The sequence below is a fragment of the Macrobrachium nipponense genome, chromosome 3, assembly GCF_015104395.2.
Source record: "Macrobrachium nipponense isolate FS-2020 chromosome 3, ASM1510439v2, whole genome shotgun sequence".
NCBI classification, from domain to species: Eukaryota; Metazoa; Arthropoda; class Malacostraca; order Decapoda; family Palaemonidae; genus Macrobrachium; species Macrobrachium nipponense.
The window spans coordinates 121,658,843-121,671,982 of NC_087202.1; the positions used below are offsets into that span (position 1 = coordinate 121,658,843).

Sequence of the window (13,140 nt, forward strand, 5' to 3'; positions counted from 1 at the left end):
TGTCAGCTAAATATTCACTATTTTCGTCCCTTACTTCTATATCATTATCTTCATTATCTATTCTAAGGGTGAATTCTCTCTTATATCGTTCTGCCAGTATGTTGCAAATTTCCTTTTTTTCATTCGTTAATCTCCCTTCAATTCTCAGAGGGCCTATTTCTATTCTTCTTTTATTCATCTTCTTCGCATATGAGTATAATAGTTTGGGGTTTTGCTTGATATTTAATAGGGTTTTTTCTTCCAAGTCCCGTTTTTCATTTTCTTTTGATTGTATAATCTTCTGTTCTGCATTTTCTATCTTACTTTTTAGTTCTATAACTTTCCATGCATTTTTTTCTTTTGCAAGACCTTTTTTCCACTTTCTGATTTTCTGGAACAAGATCCTTCTGTCTCTTGGTATGCATGAATGATGTTTACTTTTCTTCTTCGGTATATATTTATCCACTATTTCTCCAATATTTTATATAATATCTCCGTATTTACCCTTAGTCATCACTTACGAAAATGTTATCCCAATCTTTGTTTAATTCTTCATTAATTTCTGACCATTTTATATTTTTACTGTAGAAGTTGTATTTTCCATATCCTTCCCACTTTTTCATTTCTTGCTTATCTCTATTTTCACTTGCTTGGAATGAACTGTTAATTCTATGACATTATGATCTGAAATACTCGCATTATAAACTATTATTTCTTTAACATAATTCATCTCGTTCACAAATACTAGGTCTAAAGTATTTTCCTTTCTTGTTGGCAGGTGATTTATTTGTTGAATGTTGTATTCTAGTAGCATATCTAATAGCTTTTCAAATTGCCTCTTATCTTCTGCACTACTATTACTCTCTTTTTTATATGTATAAGTACAACCACAGTCTCCTATTCGTTCTTTCCATTATACGAAAGGAAAGTTGAAGTCACCAGATAGGAGAATAGTCCAGTCCTTGTGATTTCTACATATATCATCCAATTTTTCAATTATTAAGTCAAACTCTTTAGTATTAGGAGGTCTATATATTACTATGTTCATCAATTTTTCAGATTCAAATTCTACCGCTATTAGTTCACATTCTGAGTTACTATATTTCTCATATATTTTTCCTTGTTTTTTGTCTTTCCCATATATTGCGGTTCCCCTTGATTCCTATTTTTTCTATCTGATCTATAAGTTTGGAACCCTTTTATTTGATCATCATTCCCAGTCTCTTGGGAATACCAGGTTTCACTTATATTCATTATATCTATTTTCTTTTCATTTTGGGTTAGTTCTTCTAAGTACTCTATTTTTCTTTTTGAGTTACTCGTAACTAAACCCTGCGCATTCATCACTATGATGGTTTGCGTGTTTTCTCCTTCATTTAATATTGGTAGTAATAAGGATTTTCCCATGTCTCTTTCCTGTTCTGGTATGTTGTTCTTTTTTTCATTTCCAGAAATTTCTGACATTAAAAAATCCAACTTTTCCATAATACTTGATCTTCCTTCATCATAATATTATTTTGTGTCTGAATCTGCAATTTTCTCCGTTTCTGCAATATCCTCTTGCATAATAAATACAGTTATTATCTCTTGAGTAGAATTTCGGAGCTGATGCTTTGAAATTTTTTGCTGACACCTCTGCATATCTCATTGGTGGTTTGCTTTTCTCTTTTACCTGATATTCTTGATTTCTCTCTTTATTTGTTTCTTTCTTATTTTGGATTTTATTACTTGGTTGGTTATTTATTTGATTATGATTCATGGCTACAGGTGCATATATTTGCATTTTTTGTCGAACTTACATCCTTTTCCTTCTTTTAGGTTTTTACATATTTTGGATGCAGATCTCTGCAATCATCCCCATAGCCATCTAAGTATGCACATTTACCATATATTTCATAGTTTTTGACATACCTTAGGATGTTTTGTAGTAACATCTTTCTCCAAATCTGCAATTCCCTCTTTTCAAAAGGTTGCAGATTTTGTCTTTCTTGTCTATTTTTTCCTCTTTCCCGTCATTGTGTAGATCTGGGTAGAGCCTCTTCGGGATTTGCTTTTTCTGTCTTGTCATATCGTAATTTATTTCTTCGTAGGTATGCTGTTTTATTGCCTCATATGTAGTATCAATGAGTATCTCTGCATCCATACTTTTATCTTGTTCTTTGTTTTCCTTATTTTTTTTCTGTCATTCATTTTTGTTTACTTCTCTTCCGTTTTCCTCTTCTTCTTTTTCTTCTTCTTCTTCCTCTTCCTCTTCTTCTTCATCCTCAACTATTTGTACATTCAATCTTGATTTAATAACATTGTCTATCCATGATAGACATGTTGAACAAAAAATTCTTGTATCTTTTCTCAAATCTTGCATTACCTCAGCACACTGTGGATGGGTCGGAATGTTGCATGCAGCACATTTTCTGATTAGGTTTTGTGGATTGACTATGCTATACCAAACCTTACACAGTTTGCATGCTTTTGGCATTCTTTTTCCTATTGCATCAATTAGGATATTCACAAGATTCACCTTATTCATTTTCTTGTCGGGAATATGTTGGTTTATGTATATTTTCTTTATGAGTCTCTTGACCACTTGGATTTTATTTGGAACTTCTTCAATTATTTTCAAGATGTTTTTCATTAGATTTGTTCCAGTTTGAAGAAGAGAGAAGAAGAGGAGCTTGTTTCCCGAATTTACCCAGAACAAATTCATTTCCTTGGCGCTTTGTGTGAGGGAAATTGTAATTCAGGCGCTGTCGTGGCTGTGACGTCCGTCCCCCTTCTGGTCTCATGCAGATTGTCGCGTGAGCCCCAAGGAAGGGGCATGAGGGCCTGGCAAGTGCCAGGGCCCGAGAATGGCAGAGCTCTCTAGGGGCGCGAGGTTTTACCGTAGTCATAAAAGTGGAGTGGACGGCATCTCAAAGCGGCTGCCCTTGTCTCATTAATGCAGTTTCTGGAAGGATTTCAGACTTCCAGACTCTCCCCATTTTCCAGCTTTCACTCGGCGCTGGAAAACTGGACTCGAGTGCGGAAAGTGCTCCCGGCTGGAACTATTTGCTTTCGATTTCCACTCCTGAAATGACGAAAGATTGCTTGCATGTTGTAAAATGTAGATTAGGAAAGGGGAAGCTCTCTCTCTCTCTCTCTCTCTCTCTCTCTCTCTCTCTCTCTCTCTCTCTCTCTCTACATACAAGATATGCGAGACGTGGAATAAACTGCCACCCGAAGTTGTAAACAGCAACAGTGTTAAAGAGTTTAAAAGAAAGCTAGACAAAATCATTAGGAACAAAGTTGAATGTGTCTGCCTTGTTTATTTTCGGAAATTCTACCAGATTCAGCAAATTAGGTTAAAAAAAATTTTCTATATAAACATGTTAGGAAAGTAGACTCGCAAACAAATCATTATTGCTGTAATAATTTACTTCGGGAAACAGACATCATTATATCTAGAGTATCAGCATAAGATTGAGCACATAGGCCTCTTTATGATATGAGTATTATAACCTAAAGGGCGTTTGAAACAGTAGAGCATTGGCGTCCCTTTATTATGGTATAAACCTTATCGATAAGGTCAACCTTCGGCTTATGCCAGCCAACAAACATGGCCTCATCACGAATACGACCTCAGGCGCCTTTAAAATAAAATGAAGTGACCCTATCTGATTGACGTCAAAGTTGACGGATCTGCAGCAGCAGCAGCATCAGAGTGCATCTGTGGCATAGCATCCGGAGCTGCCTCTCAAAGATTGTATTGAGCTGCCTTGACGTCACCTCGCCTCATCCCATTTCGCTTTTTAGTATCTTGTTTTATATCTTCTGATCTTCCGTTTAATCTTTCACTTTTAATCTTTCTTTTTTTTTTTGCCCCACTTTGCGATAACGAGTTGGATAGGAGCTTATTGAGAGTCTTCCTGGCTTCAGTTTGACGTTTTGATATACTATTTTTTTCTCGTAAAGATACGCTTGGTGCTGTGAGATATATATATATAATATTATATATAATTATATATATATATATATATATATATATATCTATATATATATATATCATATATATATATATATATATAGATTATTATATTATTAATAATATAAATTATATATATTATATTAATATTTATATATATATATAAATTCTCCTGTTAAAACAGGATTCGTCTCAAGTATAAAAGGCCCACTGAAGCACTCTGGTTTTAAGCTAAGGACTATATTTCGTTGGACTAACTTGATGAGGGCGGAAGTGAGTCCACCGAAATATAGTCCTTAGCTTTAAACCCTTTGTGTTTTAGTGGCCCTTTTATATTTGGGATATACACATAGCAGACGCATTTTCGAAGATGCTGTCGTGGATGTACTATCTCAACTCGGACCATTTTACGACGCACGGAAGAGAGAGCACTTGGGAGGAGGGGGAGGGAGGGCGGCAGCCCAAGGACCCCCCAGGGGTCCGTCGTCAATCACAGTCTACCTCAGCGAGACCCCAGGGGAATGACATCATGAAAAGGGGGAAGAGGCAGAAGAATGAGAGGGAGAAACGGAGGAGTTAGAGAAACGCCGCTCTATTCAGCACAATTCTCTGCTTTCATTAAGAGGAAGAAGATCTCTCTCTCTCTCTCTCTCTCTCTCTCTCTCTCTCTCTCTCTCTCTCTCTCTCTCTCTCTCACACACACACACACACACACACACACTCTTACTTTGTGTCTATGAATGGTATTGTTTAACTTTGACGATGGCGGACCTCAGGCTCGGTTGTAGGGCAAACTACTCCCGCTATATTCTGAGTGTTATAACCATTAATTTGCCCTAATTGGAATAAGCAGATGCCTTGCACCCTCCCTCTGATGATGATGGTATCCTCTTGCGATTTGCAAAATACTTAAGATCGTAACAAAAGCTTTTAAATGATTATTTGTATAAAGGTAACTACGTAAATTTAAACCTGCACTGTTTGCAATTTCCCTTGTCAGATAATTGTGGATTGTGTTCTGCGACGGTGGAAAAGGAGTGTCATGCTCTTGAGTTGTCTAAGCTAATCCTGGAATTGTGTTGTGTTGGAATGAGTTTCTAAGGTCTTTGGAGTTTTAACACGTTTTGCGCCCCCGTCTTACGGAAGGCTGTGTGTCGAAAAAGAAACAGGAAGTGATACGAATTTCAAAAGTTATTAGGCAGGCTCCAGTTTGACAGTTCACCACGAGCCGATACTGGAAGCAGTGACGGCTCATGGTGGCTGGCTGCGGCAATAAAGGTTGGCCTTAATGAAAATGATAGGTTGTTTGTGGGAAAACAAATGAGGACTCGTCTCCCCCTCTCCAAAGGTTTGCTTTATATCGATCGGACGGAAGTCGTGTGGCCCTGTCACTTATGAACCTGGAGTAATAAAGAATATTATTCATTATTAATAATAAGGACTAGTATTGATTTGGTTAGCATCCAGTGGTGAGAACGGTATTATTTTTTGAAGTCTTTCATGCTGCTGAAAAATGTGGATTATACTTTTTTTTTTCTTTTTTTGGTAACGGACGACAAATGATTCAAAAGTTACGGTGACTAGGAAATAGCCTGACATTATTAGGTATTGTGTACCCTGCAAGGTGCGACGCCAGCTTGGAGCGTCGTCTGTAAGGAAATCCTATGAATAAATTTTTTCTGGTGTCCCAGCGTTAACTATGAATCTACCTCGAATCCTCACTTACTCGGTTGACTTCCTTTAGACAACTCGCAATCTGGGGGCGCAAGTAGAGAGAGAGAGAGAGAGAGAGAGAGAGAGAAGAGCGAGAGAGAGAGAGAGAGAGAGAGAGAGAGAGAGAGAGAGAGAGAGAGAGAGAGAGAGAGAGAGAGTTCATATAGCAGCCACTAAGTCTGTCATCCCAATGGGCGTGTTTGATGGTGTCGAGTACCGAGCAGCCCTCGAGAGCGTCCTCCCAGCTCGCTCTCTCTCCTCCACGGTCGGGCGTGGTTGTCACTTGTTGATATCACTCGATGCCTGAACGGCCAGAAATGTTGTGCATGATTTCCGTGGCATTTAATCCCTCCCCCCCTCTCCCCCCCCACCCTCGCTTTCCTTGGTCGTCACGTCCGTCAGTAGTCGTCTGCCACGATTAATATTTCATATTGCTTTAATAACTGTCGGTGTCTCCCCTTGTCGAAGGGTGTTTGCGGTTCGGTTTCTGTGCTTTAAGGTTATCCTGACCTAGCATAACTCTCTCTCTCTCTCTCTCTCTCTCTCTCTCTCTCTCGTGTGTGTGTCTACCTGTGCGTTGCTGCGCGCGCGCTTTTGCGGCGTCGACGTCTAAACCCCTTCATGTCGAAACCAGCCGTCTTAATTTTCCCCATCGTAGTGGAAAACTTCAGCGGTTGCTTCAACGTCCAATGTGGAGGATCTTTTCCTCTTTCCTGTGCACACCTTCCTCCCCTGACTGACGCTCGTGTGTGTGTGTGTGTGTCTCTCTCTCTCCTTTTCATTTAGCGTCTACTTCTTCATCTTCCTCTTCTTCGGAGGAGGAGGAGGAGAATGGTGGTCGTGCCCTGTGCCGACGTTGCTCCTCTTCCCCCGTTTTCCTCGGCGGGTGTGCGCCCTTTGGCCCAGCCACCTCCCCACGTGGATCAATACACTTTGTTTGGTCGCTCGGGGCGCATACTCCGACTTGCAGGCAGCCAGCTAGCTAGAGCTCTCAGACCCTGTGAGGGGAAAAGGTTCCCAAATAAATGTTTCCCTTCCGAAGGGAAAATGTCCCTCTTAACGTTTCCGATGGCTTTCGCCTCCCGTCTGGCCTGTAGTTTCTCCCGCGCCCCTCGTAGGCCTCTTGTTCGAATGGATAGTCTGTTTCGTTGACAGGCATATAGTGCCTGTGAACGATCGCTGCCGCGGAAGAGGAGGGCATTGGAACTGTGTTTGGGGGGGGGGGGAGGTGGGTTCTTCCTTTGCTAATGGGTGGATGCTGCCATGTGGGAGGAATCAGGATGCCTTTCACGTTACTCCTTTGCTTTTTATCGTGTGCAGCTATTTACTTTTAAGTCTTAAAGAAGCTCTTCTTCTTCTTCTTCTTCTATTGCGGTAATTTCCTTCCGTTCCTTAACTTCACGAAGCTTGCACAGAAATGATTCACATTTGATATTTCGCGTGAGAGTATTTTGAGGGGCATCTCGTAATGGGGCTACTTATTCAGTTCATTGTACGACGGAAGCGGTGCCTTGTGTAGTATTCATTAAGGTACTGTTAAGTGATGCTGGGGATACATCATCACTTACGGCCCCTAGGGGCAAGTAGTGTATATCGTTCCTTTGGCTTTGGATGCAGGAAGTTTTCATCTGGCGGTTATTTTTATGGCATCGGTTGAATTTGTGACTCATAATTCACATCTTGGGAAATAAATGCTTGTAAACATACACGCACAAAATATGCATACACATCCACATACGGACTACCTATGTATGGCCAACATTTTTGAAACGAGCTTTCGATATTTTCAGTGATTATTGTTGAAATATAGCGTGTTATAGATTTTTTGTACAGAAACATTTAACGTCATTTAGTGTATTGATATATCATTCACATACCAATATAACGAAAACAGTTGACATGAAGTTACGTAATCGCATAACCATCTTGGAACAGTTAGGAAATATAGAAAGTGCTGAAATATAGAAAAATAGCTTCGTGCAGAGTTGCCGACCCCTTTTCGAAGTCGTTGTGATAGCTTGGAATCTCTCTCTATCATTTTCGTCTTGTGAGGCAAGTAGGTGGAATGACTTGGGAGGTGGCCGATCAGAAGCAACGAAATGTAGACTTCGATGAATGGAGGACTAGGTGACGTAATAGTATCAGTACTAACAGTCATTATAAGAGTAGATGTCTTTATGAATGACGATGTTTATAATAAAGAATGCTCAATTGAAAATATTGACGGGAAGAGAAGCGATGGGTGCGGCCGACTTCATCTGTGGTATACCGAGCCAACTATTTTTGAAAGCCCGCTAGTCTTAATCTCACGGCGGTTTCTTGGTTCTGTATCCTTTCTTCTCTTTTGCTTGTTTTTCTATTCATTTATCATCTGGTTATCCTGTGTGGCTTCTCTGCCAATCACCTTGACAGCGCGTTCCTTTTGTCCTTCTTATGTGTGGGTATGTTTGCTATAGATTCCACAGCGGCTTAGGTTTAAGACAGTAGCGGGACAGAGCCATAGTATCATCCACGTATTTGGTGAGGCGTCATGAATGTTGTTAAACTCAGCATCATATTTCGGTTAGGACTTCGAAAGTGAATTACATTGCAAGGCCCAAGGCCGCTGTTCAAGTTACATTACAAGCCACGAAGCACAGGACAAATGACATCACAAGGCTGGGAGGGGAGCGCTGGACATATTTCATTGCGAGACTTGGAGCGTTCGATGAAACGACATTGCCAGTCTTTGAACTTAGAATAACTCATTTCAGGACTGTGATGATATGCATGTGTCCTGGCAATTTTCCATTCAAATTCTCTGGGCCTTATCTCTCATCTAATGTCCCCGTAGCGGGGTAGTGCCTTCAGTGCACCCCATTCGGTGCAATGTAGGCATTACATAAGGTTCTTTGCATCGTTCCTTCGGCCCCTACCTGCTGCAACTACTTTCATTCCTTTCACTGTACTTCTGCTCATATTCTTACTTCCATATTTCTGTTCACCCTCTCCTAACAATTGGTTCATAGTACAACTGCTTTGAGGTTTTCCACTTGTGACAACTTTCAAACCTTTCACTGTCAACTTCCGTTTCAGCGCTGAATGCCTTTTTTGCCCCAGTGCTTGGCATAATGCCAAAAATCTGTAGAAATCAAATCAAAATTAAATCTCATCTTCTGTAACAATCCGCTTTCCTCAGAAGGGTTTCAGACTCGCACTGACCGTGATTTGAATTGTTTGAGCCTAATCACAGAGTAGAAGGTAGCGACGATAGTATACTCTGGTGTCACTATTGCTGACGTTGTCAGTAACAGTAAAAGAAATAAAATGAAAAATAAAATACTTTAGGCGTAAGGCTATATATAACAAAAAAGGCGTACTCTCTAGTTCTGCAACACTGACAACACCAAGGCAGGACCATGAAACGCACCAATGAGCAGAAATTCCCTTTTGGGGAGGATAATTTGTATCGAATTATGTCCGCCAGAACTTACGGCGTGAAGTGTTTTGCCGTCATTCGCCACGGCAGCACATTCCGTCATAAAAAAAAAGTAAGCGCTGTTATGAATGTTTCCCTGCTCAAAGAGATCATATTTGCTCTTCAAAAATAGCTTTAAAAAACCACAAAGGCCATTCTTCATTGTTACGTCGTAGGGAATCGTTTCAAATATTAATATTGAAGGCGAAAGAGCTGTGAGTTTGGTAGATATTTTTTTTCATGCTGATAGGTAAGATGGGTGAAAGAAGCAGGGAACAGTTTAGAAAGTATAGTATTGGCAAGGTAATTTAAAGTTTGTGGTTTAACCACATTTTTATTTGGGCAATGGCACAAATTTTCCTAACATATTGCAATCATGATTTTGCCCTATATTAACATCGTGAATTGTACAAATGACGTTTTTTAAAGATGTCTTAATTGTTCTTATTTTAACCTTAACATCAAGTTTCACTTCTGTTCTGAGAAGGCAGGAAGGAGGAAGGAATAACGAATATACTCACTCACCAGGTGGCTAAACCAGTTTTCATTCACTCGATCTGGCTACTTTCTATATAGCTTGGTGTCACTCTCTCCACGCTAGCCCCCCCCCCCCACGTCTCCGATTTTGTGAGCCGTTGGTATTTCAAGGGTTTCACGTTATTATTATTATATTATTATAAGGAAAAGGCATAAACGTGTTTAGTAAATTTTCAAATAATAAGATTTGTAAAAAAGAAGGCAAAAAGAAACGCGTTGAAACGATTTCAATAAGCGTATATATTGCATACTAATTCGTTATGGACTTCGTACCCTCCACAAAGTGGCTACTTCCTAACGAAATTAAAAATATCTGATGGTCTGTGCAGTGCTGTTATATCTTTATATTTTACTTTGTTCGTATTTTTTACCGAGTAGTGAAAAAAACAATGAAAAATGTTGCCCTCTCAAACAAATTCTCGTTGTTAGTTGACAGCAGCTGCAGGCAATGTGGTAAGTAAACAAAGGCAAGGCATATAATACCCAGGTGGAGGTCATTCTCGTTGTCGTGGGCTGCTCGGTCAAATGTGAAGGAGTCGTCTTTGGCAGCGAGAGAGAGGCATCGGGCTCAGTTTCAACTTGTAGCAGCAGCTATCAGGAGTGCACGGGAATTATCATACAATGATGTTCTTCCTAGTCTGTTATCTTGAGTTAATAAAATCATTCTGTTTCCTAGGGAAGATGAAGTGTATGACACTTTTATCTTCCCTAAGTATGACATCATGTTACAGGAATATCAAGGCCAAGGGGAAAGGCCTCTAGATGTTGGAGGGAGAAGGTGTGTTTGGAAATTCGTCAAAGCTTAATCAATGTGTAGTACTATTAATAATACTGATAAAATGAGTGACGATATTGCTGATATTCAATGCAGAATAATCAACTCAGTAAATGGGAAAGAATGATAACCACATTATTGTCAATTATATATTAAAATACTAAAATTCAAAATAGTAGCTTTCGGCAGCGGTTCTGCTGCTCCTTTCCTCAGAGAGAGAGAGAGAGAGAGAGAAGAGGAGAGAGAGAGATAGAGAGAGAGAGAAGAGAGAGAGAGAGAGAGAGAGAGAGAGAGATTCTGTGTGCGTGTGTTTTAGCTAGGTGTTCTTTAGTCCTTTCTTCTATATAGGCCTAGGTTAAAATTGTTTATGCAGTTAATATCAAGAAAAAAAAATATGTAGCAGTACCCCAATGATTGATAGACAGAACACACACACACACACACACACACACACACAGTTTAATTTTCAATGTGTAACTGTAGTATCGCCTTGTGATCATACAGAGATGTAGTGCTGTATCAAACTGACTTGCATTTTTTCCCTTTGCAGTTACTCGGAGGTGCGCTGTTGGGAACAGCATTATGGATGTACTTGGACGCTGCCGATATGGCGCCCGTGACAGCGGACATCGAAGGCTACAACTACATACTCTACTTCTTGATGGCCGTCGGAGGCGTCATGTTCATCATGGGCTTCCTCGGCTGCTGTGGTGCCTTCCAAGAGTCTCAGTGCATGTTGGCTACCGTAAGTCTCTTTGTATTATTATTATTATTATTATTATTATTATTATTATTATTATTATTATTATTATTATTATTATTCAGAAGATGAACCCTATTCATATGGAATAAGCCCACCACCAATGGGGCCACTGACTTGAAATTCAAGCTTCCAAAGAATATTATGGCATTCAGTAGGGAAGAATAAAAAAAGGGGGTGAAGGGAAATCCATAAGTGAGATATCCCACTTATTAAAAATTAAACAAGTTAATCACATTCTCTCTTGAGAGAGAGCACAGTAAACTATAGAAGAGCCTAGTTTACTTATTGGTTCATCTGTAACTCACTATTGTTTCTTTATAATGAACAACCACTTTACATTTCAATGACCTGTGTTCAGGAGAGAGAGAGAGAAAAAGAAAAGCAGGGGCACAGGCAGCAGCAAGAACCAATAAACAACTAAGATGAGAAGCAGTTGTTTTCCTACGTTAGTTACAATCACTATCAAACATATAGTATAGGCAGTCCCCGGGTTACGACGGGGATTCCATTCTTGAGATGCGTCGTAAGCCGAAAATCGTCGTAAGCCGGAACATCGTCAAAAATCCTAAGAAAACCTTACTTTTAATGCTTTGGGTGCATTTAAAACTATGTAAACTGTATTCTTATGGCATTTTTCATAAAAAAAACTTCAAATATTGATTATTTTGCATTTTTGGTGTGATATTTCATCTGCCAGATGAGCGTTGTAGGCGTCGTAACCCTGGAAATAATGTCTGATGAATATAATTGAAAGGCGTCGTAACCTCAGAACCCCGTAAGCCGAGACCGTCGTAACCCGGGGACTGCCTATTTGGCATTGCATTACAGTCGTCGACTTAATGAAAACTTGCTAATTGTGAGAGAGAGAGAGAGAGAGAGAGAGAGAGAGAGAGAGAGAGAGAGAGAGAGAGAGAGAGAGAATAATGATTTTATAGATAGTGAGAGTAAGTTTCACCTAACAAAGAAAATTTTTTCCGAATGTATGTTTTACTACACTACAAATAAAAATGCAAAAATAATTTGAGAGAGAGAGAGAGAGAGAGAGAGAGAGAGAGAGAGAGAGAGAGAGAGAGAGAGAGAGAGAGAGAGAGAGGGGTAGACCGAGAGGAGAGAGAGAGAGAGAGAGAGAGAGAGAAGGTTGTAATTGCGGCTGAAGGAACGAATAATGTAGAGGCTGCTAAACGTTTTAGAATTTATTAATATACATAAAGATAAGCTTCATTCTTAAACCAAGCTTTATTAATAAAAAGAAAACAAAAAGATGTATACTATTTGAATCACGCTTCGGCATCGCCAGAATCCAAATGGCGTATGGTGACAGTAATTCGTGCTATATACTGTAGTTGGAGAAAGTAAATCAACAGTTTTATTTTAAGATATACGTACTACAAATGGCTGCTGATAGGATATCATAGCACATTCTCAGTGAAACAAAATTCCTTCTAATGAAATTCTACCAAAGATCTCCGAATTTCCTAGTACGTACGTACCGGGTAGCCAAACTCATGCTTCACTTTTGAAAGGAATGACCTCAGTTGAATAGTGTCTAGAAGGTACATGCATTATGCCTGTACAGTACACTCTAGTAAGAACTTTAATCATAAGGGTAAAGATAATTACACATACTTGACTTGCGAAACTAAGAGTTTAAAAGTAAGGTGAGGTATATGAAATATAAAACAAACCCTATCATGTTACTCAATTATGCACAGAAGGGTTAATACTGTGGATCCAGTGTGTGTGTGTGTGTAATAAAGGGTTGTTGTGGAAGGACTTGACCTCTTTAGCAGATGAGCATGCCTACTGAGGTGAATTACAGTTTTGCTTCTCAGTCATGTGCTTCCATGAAAGGAAATTCCATGAGCAACATTTTTGCTGCTCTTCACTGCTGCAGAACTGCGTCATTATAATGATACTGTACATATTTTTATTCTATCATCAGGTTCAATAACTTTGTC

The 13,140-nt window shown here is 39.5% G+C and overlaps 1 protein-coding gene across 1 annotated transcript in view; it reads left to right on the forward strand.

The window, feature by feature from the left end:
* The window catches only part of LOC135222017 (tetraspanin-1-like), a 151,893-nt gene that overhangs the window by 132,691 nt on the left and 6,062 nt on the right, over positions 1–13,140 (forward strand). The window contains exon 2 of the mRNA XM_064260143.1: positions 10,970–11,164. Coding sequence (XP_064116213.1) covers positions 10,970–11,164 — 195 coding nt within the window. The remainder of the gene's footprint in view (positions 1–10,969; positions 11,165–13,140) is intronic.